The 22,118-nt window shown below is 38.2% G+C and overlaps 1 protein-coding gene across 3 annotated transcripts in view; it reads left to right on the top strand.

Annotated features, from left to right (window-relative positions):
* The window catches only part of DGKH (diacylglycerol kinase eta), a 184,382-nt gene that overhangs the window by 89,338 nt on the left and 72,926 nt on the right, over positions 1-22,118 (top strand). For all 3 annotated transcript variants that reach the window (XM_073795251.1, XM_033843358.2, XM_019936489.3), the window contains exons 5-8: positions 15,036-15,140; positions 15,627-15,759; positions 20,104-20,210; positions 20,907-21,032. In XM_073795251.1, coding sequence (XP_073651352.1) covers positions 15,036-15,140; positions 15,627-15,759; positions 20,104-20,210; positions 20,907-21,032 — 471 coding nt within the window. The remainder of the gene's footprint in view (positions 1-15,035; positions 15,141-15,626; positions 15,760-20,103; positions 20,211-20,906; positions 21,033-22,118) is intronic.

Here is a 22,118-nt window from a genome sequence, read left to right as displayed (position 1 = left end):
CTCTGATAAGAATTTAATTTCCAACAAAAAAGTGTTGAAAGGAGAGATTTTTCAGTTCAGTAGTTTCTGCCTTAAACGTTTCTATGGACCCAGTTTAAACTTTGCCAAGATCAAATCTCAATGCATGCAGGCAAAGGTAGGTTTTTACTCCTGGAAGACATTACAATCTAGTCAGCAACAGACAGGGGGCATCAGAAGCAAGACCTTCCTTTGACAACACGCAGGGGGATTGCTCTCTGGTTGGAGATATTGTTTCGTTTTTCTCGTTGTCACAGGATGAGACTTGCTGGTAGCAGACCTGAAGGCTTTTGGACAGTCCTGACACTCAGGCTGTGTTAGCTGATTGGGGTTTATGAAAGATTGGACAGCTGTCTTAGGATACTTTCAGAAGTTTCTTGTAAGCTGCCCCCCTGCTATGGGACTCAAGGCAGAAGATGGTCTTTAAATCTTGGAGAGAAACAGATTATTATCAAGACGCTATTAAACAGAGCTGGCATCTTAGAGTAGAGGCTGTGGCCATAGGATAACCTGGCCCTTGACATCAGCGCTTAATTGGGCCCCTTCCAGCAAGGTTGAGTTATGTCTTCCATTGATCCAGACACTGGACATCACCTAATGACATGGTCTGTCTGGACCAGTTGGTGGGGTATCTTGTCCCTGCAAATGGGATGCTTTTGCACACTTCACTAATGCTTTGTCATAATCTAGCACAACCCTCTACAGTATGAATGTCTGATGGTGGGTAGTTACTGGGATAGTAACCAGAAGTCATATGGGCCTGCTGCTAATATTTCAAGTGGGAAGAGTCACAGTATTCTCTACGTTGTACGGATGTATGTTCTATGGATCTCATGTTTATAAGCGTTGAATGTTTGGCCTCTGTGGTCTGGTTTCTGCACAAATGGCCATTTTCTCTTTCAGAATTCCATCAGTAAAAGATGCCAACAATAATGAATTTTTCATAGTTGCTCAATTAGAACTTCCCTATTTGTTAGGCTCATAATGTAAGAAAGGCTGTCAGGACAAAGCAGCAAATCCTTCTTCCTTTGGAAACCTTTGTAAAAATCAGAGTGTTTTGTTTTGTTTTGTTTTGTTTTGTTTTGTTTTGTTTTCGTACAGGTAAAGTGTCGTTCCTGTGACGATGTTCTAGGTTGCATGTGCCTTTTCAGGATGGGTAGAAGCATGCCCACCAGCAAGTACTGACATGACTACTCAGAATGACTGCTGAAAAAAATTTTAACCTGGGCCTTAACACAATACGATCAAGATACATACTTTAGGGCTTCCCTGGTGGCGCAGTGGTTGAGAGTCCGCCTGCCGATGCAGGGGACACGGGTTCATGCCCCAGTCCGAGAAGATCCCACATGCCGCGGAGCAGCTAGGCCCGTGAGCCATGGGCGCTGAGCCTGCGCGTCCGGAGCCTGTGCTCCGCAACGGGAGAGGCCACAACAGTGAGAGGCCCGCGTACCGCAAAAAAAAAAAAAAAAAAAAGATACATACTTTATGGAGTAGATTGTAAAGAAAGTTTTTTCAAGTCTTTTAGACTCATCAATACCTTTACTGCCCACATCATCCAGAATTAGCAGAGGTGATGAAATGTACCAATTATGTGCGCAAAGACATATGTACAAAGATATTTACTGCACATCGTAATAGGGAAAGATTGGAAACAATCCAAATGCGCAAATTAGAAGCTGGTTGAAATGAATGATGAAATATGTCACACGGTAGAATGTTATGCAGCCATGAAAAAGAATGAATCAGCTCTCTGTGTAGCAATACACACCAAACTCCAAGTTTTATTCAGTGGGAAAAGCTGGATGTGAAACAGCATGCATGTATAAAATGTCACTGTGTGTGTGCATACACGCATGCATTTAAACCTCAAAAGACCACATATGTGTTGTAAATGCAAAGAGTGTCTCTGGAGGGGTAACAGAAGCTTACAGATATTTGCCTTCAGCAAGGACACTTGGTAGCTGGGGACACACTCGAAAAGGGAGAGGTAATTTTCCTTCTAAATACATTTTGAATTTTTTTTTTTTTTTTTTTTTTTTGTGGTACGCGGGCCTCTCACTGTTGTAGCCTCTCCCGTTGCGGAGCACAGGCTCCGGATGCGCCGGCTCAGCGGCCATGGCTCACGGGCCCAGCCGCTCCGCGGCATGTGGGATCTTCCCAGACCAGGGTACGAACCTGTGTCCTCTGCATCGGCAGGCGGACTCTCAATCACTGCGCCACCAGGGAAGCCTGAAATATTTTTTGTACCACAAATTACTTATTCAAAAAAATTTTAGATGCTACATGGGAGCCCTTTCTGACAGCTTCCTAGCAGATGCATTTGACAAGAGTGATGGATCTAGTAGGAAGCCCAAGTTGAACACTGCTGCAGTGTCAAGGAAACCATGATAAGGGTACATATCAGAGCACCTGTAATAGGAGGGAAGGGAGGGATGGATGAGAGTTGTTTTGGGAAAGTCAGGAGAACTATGGCCAAAGGGAAGGGAGAAGGGAGAGGAGCAAACTAACGTAGGGTTGTTGAATTTGGGGGGGTCGGTATGTAAATGATGCCTTTAATTAAGGGTCGAAAACAAGAATACAAGCAGGTCTGTGGGGCCTGAAAAGAAGACATTGTGAATCGGACACTGAGAATTTAAAATGATGGTAAGATACCCTGGTGAGGTCTAGGAGGTGATTGATGGAGATGCTTTAAAGACTATTAAAACGATTTAAAGTACTTTTTTAAGTATCGTTTTCCTGGCTCTTTTTACATTTCTAGCATATTCAAACATCTTCCCTATTCCTTAAGTATGATTATGGTGTAATGGAAATTTTAGATTTTAGACATGTTTTCGTGTTGTCGTGAGCAGTACAATCAAGATGATTATTTTGTTTTGACAATTCCCATCGCATATGTGTTCTGTACAGAGCAATGTGTGGTTACAAACCAAAGGAGCGGTGCCAAGGGAATGGGGCCAATGCGTCATTCCAGCTGCTGGTGCAGCCGAAAAATATTAGATGAGTGTAAAACTTTTACTGTGTCCATTAACACACAGCCACTGCTAGTTTACGGGGGAAGCGTGTGTTACAGCCTCCGTAAAGAATTTCTGAAATCACTGTGCTCCTTGTTATTAAAATTAATACTGAACAAACAGAAAAACCTTTCAGTTTCCCATGGACAGTGTAATACTTCAAATACAGGACTACATATGATTATCTAATCTTGTTAAAATTTTGTTCTCCAAAGGTGTCTGGTTTGCAGAAACCTGTCTATATTAGTAAATTAAATTTATTATTATAATTTTACCAGTACCTTTTCTTGTTCATCTTTAAAGAATGTACAAGTATATATAGGATTGAGCTATAACTGTAGTATCCCTGATTATCTTTTAAGGGGAGAAAAAGTGAGTAGCTTGTACAGCCTGTTCTATCTGTCCTTTTAGGATAATGCCAGTAAATTCTTTGCTATTCTTTCATTCTCTAGTAGATGGCTAGGAAAGCAGACACAATTTAGTTTCAAATTCTACGTGTGCTTTGTGACCTTGGACAAGTTACAAACCTCTCTGAGCCTTAGGTTCCTCCAATGTAAAATGGATGCTACTTTTTGAGTTGTGTGGATGAAATTTGATATGGTACGATATGATATATGCTGTGATATGGTATGCTATGATATATGATATGTGATATGTTATAATTACTCCTATTATAATTACCTGTTATAATTACTCCATGTTATAATTACTCCATAAATAGTATTTTGGGCTTTAAACTGATTTTCAGTCTAAATGTGAAAACTGGAATCATCTAAACTGCTCCCTCATTATCTCTCACAGCCAGTCACCAAGGCCCGTTAATGCTGCCTCTGAAAACGCTATTAAACCCATAATCATCTCTGCTGTTGGCTCCAGTCTTCATAGACGGCTTCTCTCCACAGCAGCCCCATCGCCACCCTGAACTCTTGTCCTGTCTTGCCTTTCCCACAGTTTCGTAAGAGTCTTCTCCCCTGTCTCTTGACTCCCCAGCTGACCCACCCCATTGCTGCCAGAGTTACCTTTCTAAAATAAAGTATTTTGTGTCTCTTTCCTGCTTACAGTCCTTTCGTAGTGCTGTGTCACTTTGAAGATCAAATCCAGACTCCTGAGTGTGATTAAAAGGTTTTTCGTAACTACCTCCCTGGTTTCTCTTTGTTCTGCAACCTGTGATTGCCATATCACACTACTTAAAATACCAGTCCTTACCTTGACCTTTCTTCATCTGTGTGTTTGTGTGTCCCTTCATTTGCAATTTCCCTTCCTCCTTTCCCCTTCTCTGGCTTCCTCCCCATCCCCTCTGAAATCTTACTGGACATTCATCCTTAAATGCTTGAGTGTCATCTCCCACAAAGCTTTCCCTGATCCTTCAGTTTTGGTTAGCTGCCCTTTCACTGTATTCTAGTTGCACCCTGGGTGCTGAGAGCATAGATAAGGGTCCAGATCTTGAAGGATCTTTTAAGTCAGGCCAAGTGGTTTGGAAGGTGACAGGAACTGACTATATTGAAATTACGAATCTGTGTTCCCCATTGTACCATGAGCTCCTTGAGTGAAAGGACAGAGTATTTCCAGGGCTGCAATATTGCTCGGCATATAATAGGCACTCTTTACATTTTCTAGTGACTGAATGAGTAGTTTGATGGATGGATTCAAATAGAGAGTGTAAGTTTTTAAACTATCACCGTAGGTAACCTTCAGCACTTTTCTCGTAATGTTATAGCTCATCTAACCCATTATCTTTGCCCATTGCTTAAGACATTAATATGCTCTGTGCTGCACTTATGTTTGACTTGTATTTATTATTATTTATTTATGTTTTGTGTGTGTGTATGTGTGTGTTTGACTTTTAGAATACAGTTGTGCAACAGACATGAAGTAGATGGAGTCCGAAAATAATCAGATGTTATTATCTAAGTGGAGAAAAGTGCTATAAAGGGGAGAATAGCACCTTGTGGTGGAGAGTGGAAGTGGGACCTTAGATAAGGTTATCAGGTTATTAGCTCTGATTTTCAAACACTTGGATGTTGGACTCATGGGGAGCTTGCAAACTTGCAAACACTAAGCAAGCTACATGGAATTACACAGCTGATTTGTGTGGCCTGACTTTCAGTTCTGAATTCTTTTAATTCCCTTTGGTAGTTGTGAAATAGGCTTGCTTTATATTGGCAGTGTAAGTATTACTTGATTTTGGTCTGCTCTTAGAATGCTGATCAGTAATTTTTAGATCTTATTTTAAACCAATTTTGGTGAGCTAAGTGTATTTTTAGTGATATTTTAGTTATAAATACTATTACATAGTTAAATGAAGTTGTAGCTTAATTATTTACAGGAAATATTATTTTGTTATTGCTACTCTGAAACTTGCTTTATCCTAACCCTTTTGTTTTCAGTCGACATAATTGTTTTGATGACGCTTGGTTTCCTAGAGTTGGACAGGTCAAATTATAGCACAAGAGATTTCACTTTCAGCAGGGTTGTACGGTGCACATAAAGGCAGCTGAGAAACAAGCTCTACTTGTCTGGTTTAACAAGGAAAGAGGTTACGATATGAAGCCGGAAGTTCTGACCGTAAACTCTGGCTCTCCTATTTAACGAGTTTGTGATTTTAAACAGGCTAAATTTCTTTTTATCTATCACATAGGCCAGCTATAGATATGGATGATTAACTGAGATAATGTATGTGACCATATTGACAGCAAGGCACTCTGAAAATGTAGGATGCTGCGGGAGTAATACTTCTGTTTATTTAGCAACATGAGAGCCTCCTATTTTTAAGGAACTTAATTATTAATTCCTTTGAAGAAAAGTTGTTTGCACCCATAGATATTAATTAAAATTGTGACTATAAGAAGAAAATATAGTAGAGGTGTCATTGATTTACCAGTTCATTATTGCAATATCAAAAGTTATGACTGTGTATTATATTTACTTTGTGGGTGTGGTAAGCTGAATAATGAACCCTAAAGGTGTTTACATCCTAATTTCTGTAACCTGTGAACACCCCTTTATATGGCAAAAGGGACTCTGTGTTTGTGATTATGTTACGGATCTTGGGAAGAGATTATCCTGGATTACTGGAGTGGGCCCAGTGTAATCACAGGGGTCCTTATAAGAGGGAGACGAGAGGAAGCAGAGTCAGAGAAGATGAGACTGTGGAAGCAGAAGGTTGGAATGATGCAAGGAAGGCACCACAAGCCAAGGAATGCAGGCAGCCTCTAGAAACTGAAATAACAAGGACATAGATTCTCTCCTACCATCTCCAGAAGGGATGCAGCCCTTTGACACCTTTGATTTTAAACTTCTGACTACTACAACTGTATGAGAATACTTTGTTATAGCAACAATAGGAAACTAATACAATAGGGATTGACTAACATTAATAATTATAGTTCATTTGAATTCTAAGAGACTTTTAGTACTGACTTGGATCCAAACTTTATTAGTCTTCAAAGAAACAGTGGTTTGTCATTGTACAAGTAATTTATCTATGTAAATGATACAGTAGCATACTCCAGCAGGTAACACTTATAGCCTTTCCTGGTAGACTCCCTGAAACCTTGGCCTTGTCTCTTTTTCCAGGGAGAGCAGGGAGAAGAGCACAACCTCAAAGGGACTGTCGTCTCTACCCTGTAAGATTTCACTATGTCCTTCTACCTTTGGCTCTCTAGTGAACCAGATGCTTCTGGGAAGTGACGGTTAGGACCGTTAGTATGAAACAAAGCCTTAAAGACAAGATATTCCCATAAAGATGTTAAATAGGCTGGTTTCTTTTACAGTTTTTGTAAGGATTCTAAGACTATATAAATTATATAATGTTGAGTTCAGTTGCTCATTTGAAAAATATTTGGATTCTGTCAGCTTACGCGTCTCTGTCTTATTGTGTTAACATTTCATTAAATGCTTTTCAATAAAATTTTGATTTTAGAGTATTTTATATTTTTAAATTCAAGTAAAGGGTAACTTTGCTTTTTAGAAAGTGAGATCCTGTGGAAATACTGAGAATATTGGTACTGATAGTATTGACATCTGTGGTTCCTTTTTTCATGGAAACAGGTACCAGAATTTATGTTTTATTTATATTTGAGGAAAATCAAATTAGCACAGAAAACGACATTGTTATGAAGCCATGATTCCTTAGTCAACTTTTATGATCTACAAAACTAATCTTAAGCAGAGTCACTGAAACTCCAGAATTAGCTGGAAGTAAAATTCGCACAGCTCCCTGCAGCTTATTTCCACCCCATCTCAGTCAGCGATCAGAAGTCTTACTTCACTAGCTCCTGTGGACATCTTAGGTCACTTGAGAAAGGGAACCACGTTACTCATCTAATTTGAGTTTGCTATGGGAGAAAGAGGTAGGAGGTCAGAGGCTTGGGTCCTGGTGGGTATGGCCTGCAAGCTGAGACTTAAGACACCCACGTCCCTCGTCTTCTTAGTTCCTTGAAGGGTTTTGCTTGGGGTTCCCAAACATTTGGTACATTTTTTTTTTTAATTGTGAAAAATTTCAAATATACACAGACTCAGGATAACTGTGATGAACGCTCACATGCCCACTGCCCAGCTCTTACTATTATCTAGATTGTTGCCACACTTGCTTCATCCATTCTCTCTTCCCTATTTTATCTGAAGTGTTTTAAAGCAGATCCTTCACATCATTGTATTGGCCCCTCATTCTTCAGTAGGCATCCCTTAAAATATGGTTGCCAGTTTTAGCTCTACCTCTTTTCCATCTTTCTTCTCAAGCAAAAGCCTAGGTATGGAGAAGCTGTGAAAGAGATTTACTGAGTTGACCATAGTTACTCAATTCAGTATTTTACAGTGAAGGAATAATCTTTTTTTTTTTTTTTTTTTTAATTTGCTGTAACACTTTTTAAACTCCTCATGTAGGAAGTGGGTTACGTAATTGTGGAAAACTCATTGAGCTTCTAGATTTTTTTTTCTCTTCAATATGTTGTAACAAAATTAACACCAGACTTAATTTACAGAGATGATTGAAGAATCAATGTGTTACTGCCTTTTTGCCATAAGTCTGTAGTCAAGTGTTCTTGTAGATAAGAAGACACATATTCCTAGCAAAGATGTTCTGCTCTCATCCAGGAGTCTTTCCCTTTCTATAATTAGTAGATTTTTCAGAATAAATGTTTTATGTACTTACAAACAAATTTCCATTAGAATTTAGTTTTTCAATACTTGCATTTTTTCGTAGAATCTTGCCCCAAGGGAGTAACGTTTCATATCTATGCCACAGAATTCTCAAATATTTATATCAATGTATAGGTAATTATTGTTGTAGTTTGACTTTTGAAATTAATATCATATCCAGATGATATATACCTTCTTCTTGGATAGGATAATAAGCAGCTTTGAGACAGGTTTCCTCAAGTCCATGACTAATGGCTCCCCCTTTATTATGAGAGCCTATGGGGACGTTTGATATGTCCTACTCTACATTCCAGGAATGCCCACTAAGATCAGTAGGCTGTTATTCAGCTGAAAGGACTCATCAGCTAGGAGGATGACCACTCAGCCAAAAACAAAAGTGTAGAATGATTTTCAGATATCCTTTTTGACTCTTTCCATACTCTCCGTAAAGGGTCTGTGTGTGTTTGTTTATAAATCTAAACATGGTCCTAAACAGACATATGAAAAGATTTTTAGATCATTCTGAAAGAGAGTAGGGAAGACCTTAGTTCAACTACCCAGCAGTGTGAATTAGCATCCTATTGGTATTTACATAGTGTGCCACCTGCATAGCAAAATTGCTTTATAAATTCCAGCTGTAGATTGATAGGTTCTCCCATGTACGTGAATTACCTGTTGATCTCGGTCTTACCGTTAGTCCCTTACATCTTTATAAGTTATTTTACATTATTTTAGATATTGTGAAATTTGGGTTCCAGGATTTCATGGAACCTAGTCTTTCATCGTGAGCACTTACTGCAGACTCCACAGCGATTACAGCTATAAAATGAATAATGTTTATGCTATTGCGTCAGTATGAGAAAGTCTCTTCCTAATCTAAAATTCTTTTATTTTAATTATACTATCTGATTTAAATTACACTCTCTGTTGAAAATACCGGTGGCACTTTCTTTGGTCTTGGTGCCAGAAATACGTTTGTCGTGACCGTCTGTACTTTTATTAAGTCTCCTGTTAAACTTCAGGCACCCTTAGGAGAAAATAAACCTTTCTCGTCTGTCAACACCTCAGAAAAAATTACTCTTTAGATCAGTAGTTGTCACCTGAGAAAACCGATGGGGCTTGAGGCGACTGTAATAAAATAGGGAAGCACTGACCCTAGAAGGCAAAGGAGTCATGGGAGTTCGTATAGGATTTGCAAATTCAGATGCCTCCATGGACCGTTACGTGTGTGGAGTGGCCAGCTGAAGAAAATAGATTTAAGCTGCTTGTATTGTGATGAGCAAAGAACCTGTCTAATGTGATGGATATTAACTTGTTGTTTTACAACACAGCACTTCATGGTTCAACAGAAATGGCCACAAAAACCTCGGAGATCACCACTTTGTAAACTCTGTTATATCACGTGGGGTGCTATAGGTGGGAGGCTATTACAGATGGGTCCCACACAAAGAAATATGACTAGGGGCAGATGAGACACTGGAAATTTGGGAGCAGAAGGGTGCAGAAAAGGGAGATAGGGGCCCATAAAGATTAAGAGCACTTTCTTTACATTATTTTAGACCAGATCCTGCTTTGACTAATGGGAAAGTTGGAAGCTTCTGTTACCTACCCTTCGTGGTTGATAAATGGGTGTGCACCAGAATTACCTGTATAGCTTTGCCAATGTACAGTTATTTCCATCTGAAATTATCCACGTCTCTCCCCAAACTAAGATTTTGATTCACCAAATCTAATTTGGAGCGTGGTTGTCTATGTTTTGAAAAAACTCTTGTCTTGATTCAGGTACAACACATCATTAAAGACCTATGCCCTTGGATGTAGTGATCCCTATTTACTCTTTGAAGTATCTCTGCTCTCAGAATACATAAGATGTATTTTGTAGAACACTACATATGTGTGGAGTGTTTTGCAACTACGTTGCAGTTTGGCACATTTAAGCTGTTAAAGTGAATTACTTCATTCCAAAAATGAAGAATGGAAAAAAAAGGAACATATATAATTTAAGAGACGGATATAGACTTTATGAGGAAGGATGGAAGAGGAATATTAAGACTGAGCTTTAGGCAATTTCAGGTATAGCAAACCTAGTGTTATAAAGACACGTGTTTATACCTGATGGGGCTTTAACAAAAGTCAAATTATATCCCCTAAGTTATAGTAAGTACAGACAACAAACATTGTTATAGCACAACTAAACTTTTTGTTTGTCCTGCTCTCCAAGAAAGGCTTCTCACTGCAAATGAATCCTTATTTCAGTCAGGGCTATTCAGGATTAATCACGAAAGATACAACAATAAGTATGCCAGGGTGCGGATGTGATCAGTATGTTGTAAACAACTTTAGATTAGAAATAAGAATTTTTGAACAGAAGAAGTTGTTGGACCCTTAAAGTTACACAGAAGGTTGCAGAATTTCCTTCATTGCAGAATCAGAAATCTGAGTTAAAAGGAGGAACCCTCTATCTTGAACAGTTTAGGCATGATACCTACTAGAGACGGCATTCTGAACTCTTTCACTGCTGTACTGGGATCTCATGCTCTTTGGTAAGCCTTTTGCCGTTATATTCCTGCTTTGGGTAAGGTTAGACGCAGTGCATTGAAGGGGAGGGGAGACCATTTCTTCTTAATGAGTTTGTTGATGTTTTCCTAATGTCTTCTAAGGCATAGGTCATTATCTTTATTTCTATTTTGGTGGTTTGCTAGTCAGTGACTATTCCGTTGGCAAAATGCCTCCGTTTTTGTCCTAAGCTCCTGTTACTTTTGTCTGTGTACCGCACTTACACAAGAAATATATACCTTATAGAAGAAAGCTGTAAACGTGTACGTCATCCCTGTCAGCGCTGAGAATAATTGTGATGCTAATATTTAGTGAGGCTTGGCTTGTAACAGACACTGTGCTGAAGGCTTTGCCTGGGTTGTCTCTCTAACCCACACCACACTCAGCAGAGCTCTTGCAGATACGAAACTGAGGCTCAAGGAAACGTTCATAGCCACACACGTAAGAAGGGATGCTGTTGGTATTCATCCTGAGTCCGTCTGACTCCAGGGTTTAGGCAGTGAATCACTCTGCTGTTACATGAGTGGTTTCCAGTTGGGAATTTGCAATAAAATATCTTTAGAACACAGGTTCCCAAAGTTGGCTGCACTTCAGACTCACCTGGGAGTTAAAAAAAATAAAACAAAAACTGGTAGGTGAGTCCCACCTTCATAGGTTCTGAGTTCATTGGTGTGGAGCATGGCCTGGACGTTGGGGTTTTTAAAAGTCTCCCATGTGATTTTGAAGTGCAGCCAAGTTGGAAAACTCCAGCTTTGGAACAGTGCAAAGTTTTAAATTCTAAATTCCCATTCTTCTGTTAGTAAAAAAATTAAAGAATGTTTTTGTTACTGAAACACTACCTATTTACTTTAGAAACCATAAACCAACCAAAAAAAATCATATTTAAATCATCTGCAATTCTTTCACTGAAAGATAACCAGTACGGTATTTGGGGTTTTTTTCCTGTGCATGTTTATATATTTAAAGTCTTAACTATAATGGTACTCTTTGATGGAATTGTATATATTTAATGCCAGATTGTTTTATATCTGTTTTATGTATTTACATGCTTTCCCAGACTGAGAAATTCTTGATCCTTATACAACATAATAGTGTTGTTGGATTAACCCTTAGAGGCCAGTAACTCTCAAAGTAGAACAATATCTCTATTCCTGTGGAGTTTGTATATTATTTGAAGTAGCATTTGGAAAACGAATTTAGATGTCTTTCCTTTGTACTCCATCTTATATAGCACTTTTTCGGACAGGCAAATCTTGGTTTACTTACCCATCTCCCTTATAGATTGGTAAGGCAAAGCCCATATGGTTGGTTTGTATGCCTAGGCTCTGGCATGCAGTAAACACTCAATAAATGCTGGGGTGGATGACAGGTGTATTTCCCAGGACCTGAGATGGGAGTGGTGGTTATAGTTTGAAGAAACTAATTACTGACTTAAGTTCAGATGTGCCTGAAAAAAGTCATTTGGGAATGTTGCGGTAGTGGGAAGAGAGGGTAAAAGTAAGGGTTAAGATGAGGCCAGGGGCTAGGGGACACTTTAGGATAGATAAACTGCAGATCCTTCAAGAAAGTTAAAGAGTCCTCTAGTTCTAGAAACATCCTGGCTTTGGCCCCCAACAGGCTCAGAGAGTCTTCCCTGGGAATAGCCCCCACCTCTATCCTTCCATCTCCCCACCCTACTCCCTTGTCATAATAAAAAGGCTTTCAGAATTTCAGATAATTTTCAGAGTCTGCAGCTCCTCAGATATTTTCCTGACAAAGATTTGGATGAGGAACTACTGTAGTGTAATGAGGTTCAGTGAGGATACAGCTAGAGCCTGTCAGTTAGCAGATGGGACTGTTGGCATATTCTTTTCTACAAAGGTCAGCGATGAGGAAGGATTTAAGTAAAAGCTGGGGAGGGGACTCAGAGCATTGGAGGCCTGAGGAGTGATTAGCCCGGAGAGGAAAGGGACAATCTGGGAGATGTTACAGGCTTGCTTGGTAAACCAGCCTTGTCTTCAGTTGGGCCGAGGCTGCTCCCTGAGGTATTTTTCACCCTGCAGCCACAAAGCGAGACATCTCTGCATCGCACGATTTATGAAGGATTTTCTTTCCTTGTGTCAACATCTTATAATGTAACTTTATAATAGATTTCTTAATCACAAGGCTTGTAAATCACAATTATTTATAATTTCTGTTTGGCTCTTAAAAACTTAGCTTTTATTTTAAGAATATGTCATGATCTTTACTTATTACTGCCTATTTTAAAACACATTTTTTTTAAAAAAGGAGAAATTGCAAATGTAAACGTTTTACTTCGTCAGCGTATGAGGTACATGCATGATTTATGTTGCCGAAATCCTTTCGAGTTGAGGCATTTATGTAGTTCCAAAAGCTACAAGAAAAATTAGAAGCTATTTCTCTATCCTTTCCCCTCTTTTTATTGAATTCACAATGACTTTTAAAGAATAGAAAGGCATTAAAGATAGTTAAAACCATCAGACATCCTGCTTTACTTAGAATTCAACAAAAAAACAAAATTGAAGAATAAAATAGAAAGCCTGGTTTATTTACCTAAGTAATACATGTCTCACTCACTCTAAGATCTTAATGAGAGAGAGGGAATCCTTAGCGTTACATCATATAGTATAGCAGAAAATTTAAATAAAACATGCTAGAGGTGATATTTATTCAGATAAATATCAGATTGATTCAGTCAGTCCATTGACACACAGAGATTTCTGGAGTGCTGTGCCAGTCATCAGAGCCAGGGGTGTATTATGATTTAATGGTCCCTCTCTGCGGCATTTCATGAGCTGTCCTAGAAAAACATTTTGAAGCAATAAAGCATCCATTTGGCTCCTAAGTAATGAGGGAGGCATTGCTCTTTGCATTAACTATTTATTGAGGAAGAGGAGTGACCAATTGCTAATAAGCTTTATCCAAGGAGCGTAGTGGAAAACAGAAGAAAATGCAAAAGTGAGGTTCTGTTCAATTTCATATGCAATTAACAAATATCCAGTGCTGAATGGTTCATGCTCGAAGTCCATGTGACGTCTGGCCGGCTGTATTTAAGCATGAGTGCCTGTCCAGTGTATTAAAGGCCCCTTAGTCTATGGAAGGATTGTGTAGCCTAAACTAATGAGAGATGAGAGGAAGCAGTGACTGGTGAGTAGCTACAACTGTGCTGAGCTCTATAGCTTTGAATAATGGACTTATTTTCTAAGATGAACACTAGCGATTGAGGCTTGCTAGTTTACTCCTTTTGGGAAGGGTTCCTTTTTTTTTAGAGATAATTATTGCTTTTCCGTAACTTGGGAAATCTGCTCTCTCTACCGCAATATGTAGATTATCACTTGATCAAATGGCTTTTAACCTGGGAAAATTTCTAATTTTCTCTACAAGTAGATATATAATTTATTATTTGGAAATAGGTTCTAGGTGGGAATGTAACATATTGCTTTTCTTTCACAAATAAGTAAATGGTCTCTTCTTTGAAGTAAATGCTTAAAATTTAGCAACTTCAAGGTTGCAACCAGAATATTGTATTCACACATAAATAGGGCCTGCTTTCAAGTCATTTCAGAATCTTACTTGGAAGTTTCTGGTGCTATAACAGCATGAAGTTTTATTCCTCTTGCTTTAAGATTCTTGATATAATTAATTTGCCTTCTTTGGTAACATGATAAAAAGATGAAAGTCACAATTATTTTCATCCCTTAAAGCCAACTAAAGGACTTATATGCTAATTCTTCTTCCCTGTTCTCGCTAAAAAGTAGTACAGTGGAGTTCTACACAATGGGGAGAAAATCCATCACGTAAATCATATTAAAATAGGCCATGGAAAGGATCTGTAAACCCAACATTATTTAAAGTAGAATAGTCTTGATACTATTATAAACCAATTATGAAATCATTTAATATTGCATTCCTTTGATTTTTCAAAATTTCCATATTGAAAAATATGGGTTAATTCTAGCTTACTATGAATTATTTTGATTTCTATTTAGAATCCATTTTCAAGATATATTACATGAAACAAGAATATTCTGCTTATATGAGTTCATAGCCTTGGGTAAAAGGCTAGAAAGCCTGATAAGTAAATAGCAATGAAGGCAAAGAGAAGAAAAGTCTCCTTAGACTTTTTCTTTCCTGGACCACCTTGTATCACACTGAGAACTAAATCCACTTACCTTACAGAGAATCTTACTTTCTTCATCAAGGAAGTAAGGACTCAAGAGATTAGAAATGGTACCACCTTGTAAGCTGTTAGGTCTTGCAATAATCTCTCTTTGTTGGTTAATAACAATCAGGTTGCACTATCCCTTTCAGATAATCACTCCATTCAGAAGACTAATGCTTTGCGCTGAGAATAGGAAAGAGATGGAGGATTGGATCAGCTCGCTGAAGTCTGTACAGACCAGAGAAACTTACGAGGTAAAGTAGCCTCTCTCCTGTCATCTCGTGTTCTTAGAGAATAAATGTGAACCGTAGCGCTAAAGTTATATTCTGCGAAAAAAAAAAGTACGTGTAGATTCATTCAGCAACTTGTTTAAACCTGGTACTGATTTTTTTTTAAGTTAAAGCAAAGTGTTTTAGTTTTAAAAATTGTGAATTTGAGGGCTTCCCTGGTGGCGCAGTGGTTGAGAGTGCGCCTGCTGATGCAGGGGACACGGGTTCGTGCCCCGGTCTGGGAAGATCCCACATGCCGCGGAGCGGCTGGGCCCGTGAGCCATGGCCGCTGAGCCTGCGCGTCCGGAGCCTGTGTTCCGCAACGGGAGAGGCCATAACAGTGAGAGGCCCGCGTACCGCAAAAAAAAAAAAAAAAAATTGTGGATTTGAAATTGTAATCATAACTATATACATTCCAAACGTAGTCCTGTTCTCTTGTTTTGCAAATCTGTGCTAACGTCTCATTTCTAGGTGGCCCAGTTTAATGTGGAACATTTCTCAGGGATGCATAACTGGTACGCCTGCTCCCATGCCCGACCCACTTTCTGTAACGTCTGCCGAGAGAGTCTTTCTGGGGTCACCTCCCATGGCCTGTCCTGCGAAGGTACGGTAACATCCGGGGTTTGTTCTCCCATGACACTGACCTTACTGTAAACACACTGCCACGGGTACATCTGTGAACAGAGAAACGTCATCATAGGAAGACATTTCCCTTGGGTGGAAGCAGTAGCTGGGAGCGTGTCAGTGGGACCAGAGTGTTTTAATTTTACTGTGGCTTAAAGTGAAGCTCTGCACACATAGGACCAACTTGGAAAATATTTTGGCTCAGGAAAAGAGAACATAAAATCATTTGAAGGGACGTATAAATCAAAATGTAGCATTTCCCTCCTGAGGAACTAGCAGCTACCCTTAAAGAAAATTCTTTAGACTTTGTGTATCCTTCTAATTTTCTAGTATTCTTTTTCCGTTCTGTTTAATTACAGAGAACAAAACTTTCTGTGAGGACAGTATATACTTTTTGGCAGGATTTAGATTGTTACTTATGTTGCATTGTTTTAAATGTTTTATTTCATTTATGTTTAATTTAAACGGATGTCATCCTTTTAAATTTCTTTAAAGTTTTCTAAAAATAAGGTCTATGCTGCTGTTCTCATCGCAGGATTTGTGGGTTATTTTTAAATTTAAGAACAGCAACCACTTAAAGGAAATACATTAATAGTCAACAAGAGAAAACTCATACATTCTTTAGATTTATTTAATCTAATACCTCAGTGATTCCATCACTGTGTACTACTTTTGAACTACATATAATACCATTATTTAGCTTTTCTCTCTAATACAAAAAATTCTTAGGTAATCTTGTAATAAAACTATATCATAAGTAAATAATAAAATAGAAATGGAGTCATAGTTTTAATTCATTTTAAATTACAAAATCCAAGATATGTCAGTATTTCAGCTATTTAATATGACAATGACACAGCCTAGTGGATAAGAACAGAGCTCTGTAGTTAAACCCTGTGGGTTCCAATTCCAGTTTTACCACCACAAACTATGACCAGGAGTAGTTTAACCCTTTTAGACTTTTGCTTCCTCATCTGTACAATGGGGATAATAGTCATTTATACCTCACAGAGTACTATGAAAATGAAATGAGAGAGTACCTACAATAACACTACTTTTCTAGTCAAATATATGGTAGACATTTGTGACTGCGTTATATAAGAAGTTCACCAAGTAAACAATTACAGATTGCATCATGGCTTGATGCATTAAAATTCATGAAAATGAGAATTTAGAGGAGGCATTAAACGTTTTTTTTTAGATTTAAAGAATGATTGCAAACAAAGATATAATTGGTCTTTATGACTTTAGTGATCTAAAAGTGTTCCTGTAACTCTACTAGGTCTGTAATATTATATGGGGTTATTTTGAAGGTCTTTTTTACTATTACCTTATAGTCTATTATCCTCAAAATGCTAAAAAAAAAAAATCAGATCTAAAATAGCCTTAGATCTGATCTGTGGTATCCTTCTGTTTTGAGAGTTATGTGTTATTAAATATAGTTAACTGTTTAGGAATTGAAGTTAATAGTGGGATGACTGAATATTTTTCTAAGTATTTTAAAAGACAAATGAAAATTATATTAGCTGGTAAGAATAAAAAACTTCAAAGTCTTTAAATACATGTGTTAACATTATTCTATTACTAAGTAAGTTCCTGACTTTTTTAAAGTCTCAATTATAGTATTTTTAAATTATATTTTTAGGGGAATATATGTTAGTATTCATTTTCTCTGCTAATAAAAATTTTAAATCTGCAGCGTCTTGCCCATGGAGTATTTTTAAAACTGCAGCAGAAGGTTTTAAAAATCCCAGGGGTTTTATGAATATACAAAAAAGTTGCCTTTTTATTTTATGAGACTGTAGTTATTTAGGATATTTTTACTGTAAGCAAAGTTAAACTTTAGAAACCCCCTTGAAATCTGAATAAACTGTTGCTTGATAAAACTAAGGGCTTAAAATACAAGACGCTTTAAAAGTTATAACAGAGATGCAAATACAGGAAAAATTCATTCAACAATGACAATGAATAACATTGTATTAGAATGGAATCTCTCTTCCAGTGTGTAACGCCACCACTAAATTTACTTAATCTTTCTGCCCTTGTTTTCACAGTAAAGAGTCTGTACTGATTTGTCTTGTGTTGAATAATAACTAAAATTATGATTTTAAAGCCTTGCATATGCAAAATATATGAATGAAAAATAGAAAACAGAAAATACATTTCATAAATAATCCCCTAAGTCAATTGAGAATGTTAATTATAATTTCAGAGCATAATTGTGCTTCACAGTTATTTATACAGCACTCTAAGAATAAAAAGTTAAGTGGTGATTTTTTTTTTTAAATCAACAGCATAAATATCTCCACATGGGTACTTATTTAAGTACCCATGAACACTTACAAAGTGGTAAAGATTGAATATTGCAATAAAGAATCATAATTTGTTTCATGTCACTGTATTTTTTATATTTTATGGTTTTAAAATAATGAATTTACAGGTCAGGAAAAAGTGCCTTATTTCAGAATAACTTGTTTGGAGAAAATTAATTGTCAGCTAATTACTAGGCACAAATTAAGGTGCCTAGTAATCAAGTCCATTCCTTAGTGTCCATAGTTACAGCTCAGTTTGTTTTATTTTTATCATTATATGTTGTATATGTTGTATTAAGCAACTTTGTAATTCTCAAGGCTTATTGCATGAAGAACTTTATTATTACAAAAGTGATTTTTATTTTTAATGAGCTGTTTGATTTTTAATGGCAAAATCTTCAAAAAGCCATGAAATTATACTCTGTTGCCCTCTTTTTACTTCCTTCTTTACCTCTTAGAAAAAATACTGACTGTTAATATCAAGTACTTATTTGTACTTAAAAAGCAGCCTGCTTTTTAAAACTAGAACTAAAACTAGAACCATGCTCTTGAGAAATCCAGTAACAGATGACAACATTTAAATAGTTTAAAATATTAAATAATTTAAAAGTCACTTGGAGCAAAAAGGAACGGTCACGCTAAATTTTTTTTGCAAACTAAGCTAATTTCCTATGGTGCTGTTTCTTTATACTGTTGTTTATCAGCAGTAAAATTCAGTTGAAAACTTGTTTCCTATACGAAGTCTGCGCTTAGTCACAAAGTCATTTATAACAAAAATAGTATGATTTCTAGGAAAGAACTTGTCATTGTACACAAAAGAGCAGGTAAATGAAACATTGCCAGTGTCTATAGACTAATATTTTTAAAGGAAAAACCAGCTCAATTTAAGTGGCCATTTATATATCGGCTATTCATGATACTTGAAGCATTCTGAACATTTGGCTATAGGCATCTTAGTTATTTTACTTGACCCCTTCGTTTTCATGTTACATCAAACTAGGACAATTTAAAGAGAATGGTGCGTAACCCGTCATTTCAAATTTGTTAACGATTTACTGGTAGAAATTCCAAAACCATGTGATAAGGAGCCGCCTGAAAAGTCAGAAACTCTTTTATAATAACATCAGTATCCATTAACGCTTGGATAATGTGTGTCCCTAGAGGGATGGATAAGCTTAGTAGGAGTCAGGTTCTGATTTTCATAAGCAAGGGTTAATTTTTCAAGTCATCTGTGGTTTATTTGTTTTTTCATGTATGTGCGGCTTCTGTCTCGGTTGTTTCCTCTTACTTCTCCTTTGCAGGCACCTTTTTGATAATATGGCCTGGGAGAATTAGCGATGCCTGAAGTAGGAACGTCACTTCATCATTCCTTTCTTCTACATTGTCATGTAGTCATCCCAACAGGATACTTTCAAGACAGTGCCATCTTTGTGACCCTCGTCAACCTATTTCCCATGATGCCTGGATATTTTCTTGACGTACTTGCACTTTAAAATTCCCCTGAATTATCTTGGTTTTTATCTCTCTGGTAGTTTCAAACTTTTGATTTAAGTATATTATACGTACAGAAAAAAGCAAATATCAGAAGTGTGCACAGCTTGTTGCATTTTCACAAATTAAACGCATTCATGTAGCCAGCACCCAGACTTAGAAACTGACTGTTACCAGCCCTCCTGTATTACTGAATTTTATTTTCTTCTGTTGTGTGTATGTTGTCTCCCTCCTCCTCAATAAGTTTTTTTTGCATTTATTTCCTTTCTTTTCTTCTTTTAGAGTAAGTGGAATCTCTTTAAGTAGCAATCTATAGCTTGATCAAAGTGTTTCATAAACACATAGCCATATTTGCTTTTTAGAATATCATTGAAGAGTAATAGAAGCTTTTACAAATATTGTTTTTCTTCTGCCCCCCGACCACTTTAAAATTTCATGCTGTGATTTCCTTTCATTGTTGGTCCAAAAGTGCATGTTCATTTAGCAATGGTTCACTTTTTTTTTTTTTTTTTTTTTTTTAGTGTGTAAGTTCAAGGCTCATAAAAGGTGTGCAGTGAGAGCAACAAATAACTGCAAGTGGACGACCCTGGCCTCCATCGGGAAGGACATCATAGAGAACGAGGATGGGGTAAGCTCAGTACTGTCTCCCATCTCTCCCCGGCACCTCCACCTCCGCTCTTTTATTCTCCTCTCCTGTGGAAATTAAGTGGGAGCGTCTATTAGTTCAATTACAACAGAGGGTTCAGGGGAAGTGTTTATTATTATGATTAGATGGAAGGTTTTGGTTGATTGTGACTTTTTATTTTCAATCCAGTTCTTTGCAGCTTCCTTCAGCTCTTAACTTTCAAGGGGAATGTTGTGTAAGGGCTTAGGAGTGGTTGCTGTGCTGGGCTGGTGCTCTGGACCCTAATCTGGCCAACTAAGTTGTTCTTTAAGGCTCAGCTCAGCCGTTTACTCAGATGTTCACTCCTGAGACTTTGGGGCCTCCTCTCAGTGGTGCCCCCCACCTTCAAAACCTTGACTGCCTTGCATGTGAATCGCTGATAACACTTCGTGGTCACTTTATGATATTCTCTCTATGTGCCTTTCTCCTCAGCGAGACTGCAAATCCTGCAGGGCAGGGGTTTAGTCTTACTTATCTTTATATCTCTACAGTGCTCAGGGCATAATAGATGCTCAATAAATGTGGGGGAAATGAACGTATGCCACGAATGATACATAGTGCTGATTCCATAGAGTAAGAAATCATTGTATCTCTTCCCTTGGCTAAGAATGATGTCCTCCATGGTCTTTAATTTGACTGCCCTTTCTTCCTGCTGCACAGCTGGCTATGCCCCACCAGTGGCTCGAGGGTAACTTGCCCGTGAGTGCCAAGTGTGCTGTCTGTGAAAAAACGTGTGGCAGCGTTCTCCGTCTTCAAGACTGGAGATGCCTTTGGTGTAAAACGATGGTGAGAGTTTTATAATTATTTTCCATTTAAAATGTTCCTTTCTGTACCTTTTCCATCTGTGTGATTTAGAGACAAAGCTAAGAATTTATGACAGAGCAGAGCCTGGTAGTACACGCACCCGTTTGTAAGGTTCATCTTTTTTCAAGATGCGTTCCTTCCACTCTGGTTACTTTTGCAAATGCCCTTTTTGTGACACCTACTCTTGTCCCTTTGTGTGAGGACCTCTTTCCCACAGTTTTATTGTTTTTCATCGAGCTTTAGCCACCCTTAAGTGGTTTGCTGTTTTCAGCCTGTTTTACTACCTGTTGCCCACAGAAAGCCACCAAATTTTGATTAACAGGCCAAGTGTAAGTTTGCTACAATCCCGTGTGTGTTCTCCGAGAGAAAGAAGCCGAGTTCAGTAGGCTGTGCACTGATATAATTTAGGTTATATACATTCATGTTATATAAATAAGTAAATATTTTAAAACTTCTTTGCATGTGCAAGAAAGTGGTGAGAAGCAGACACAGCGTAACGTGGAGCCAACGGCAAGCAAGGGTCCCATCTCTGCCAGACTGTGAGGACTGGGCCTCCACCCTGCAGGAGGGCAGTCGGTGCAGGAACTCAGAGGGTGGCCTCACGCCCCTCAGAGGGTGACCTCACGCCCCTCAGAGGGTGATGTGGGGCTAAAAGACAGCAGGACGAGGAGGCAGTGAGTGCTCACCTGAGCGCCGGGTGATGCTGTCTGATTACGATGCTGATTGCCTTGCTTTGGGGCAGAGTTGTTTGGTCGTGTTTTGAGTCTTGGAAGTCAGCCCCTCTCCCCCCAACAAAAAGACGGAAAACCATTGCTTTTAATAAGCACGGTGAAGATGAGCAAATGCAAGAGATGTGCGTGTGATATGTTGATTTCATAATCAATGCGATTGAGTCCATAGGCCACAGAGAAAAAGAAGTCCTATAATTTTTTAGTCAGGCCTGATAGACAATCTTGTGTTTCTTTTTTGTTTTTAATTTTTTTTGGCCGCGCTGCCCGGCACGCGGGATCTTAGTTCTCCACCAGGGGTGGAACCCATGCCCCCTGCAGTGGACGTGAGGAGTCTTAA

The sequence above is a fragment of the Tursiops truncatus genome, chromosome 18 (assembly GCF_011762595.2).
Source record: "Tursiops truncatus isolate mTurTru1 chromosome 18, mTurTru1.mat.Y, whole genome shotgun sequence".
Classification (NCBI taxonomy): domain Eukaryota; kingdom Metazoa; phylum Chordata; class Mammalia; order Artiodactyla; family Delphinidae; genus Tursiops; species Tursiops truncatus.
This window is presented reverse-complemented; position numbering and strand designations above follow the sequence as displayed.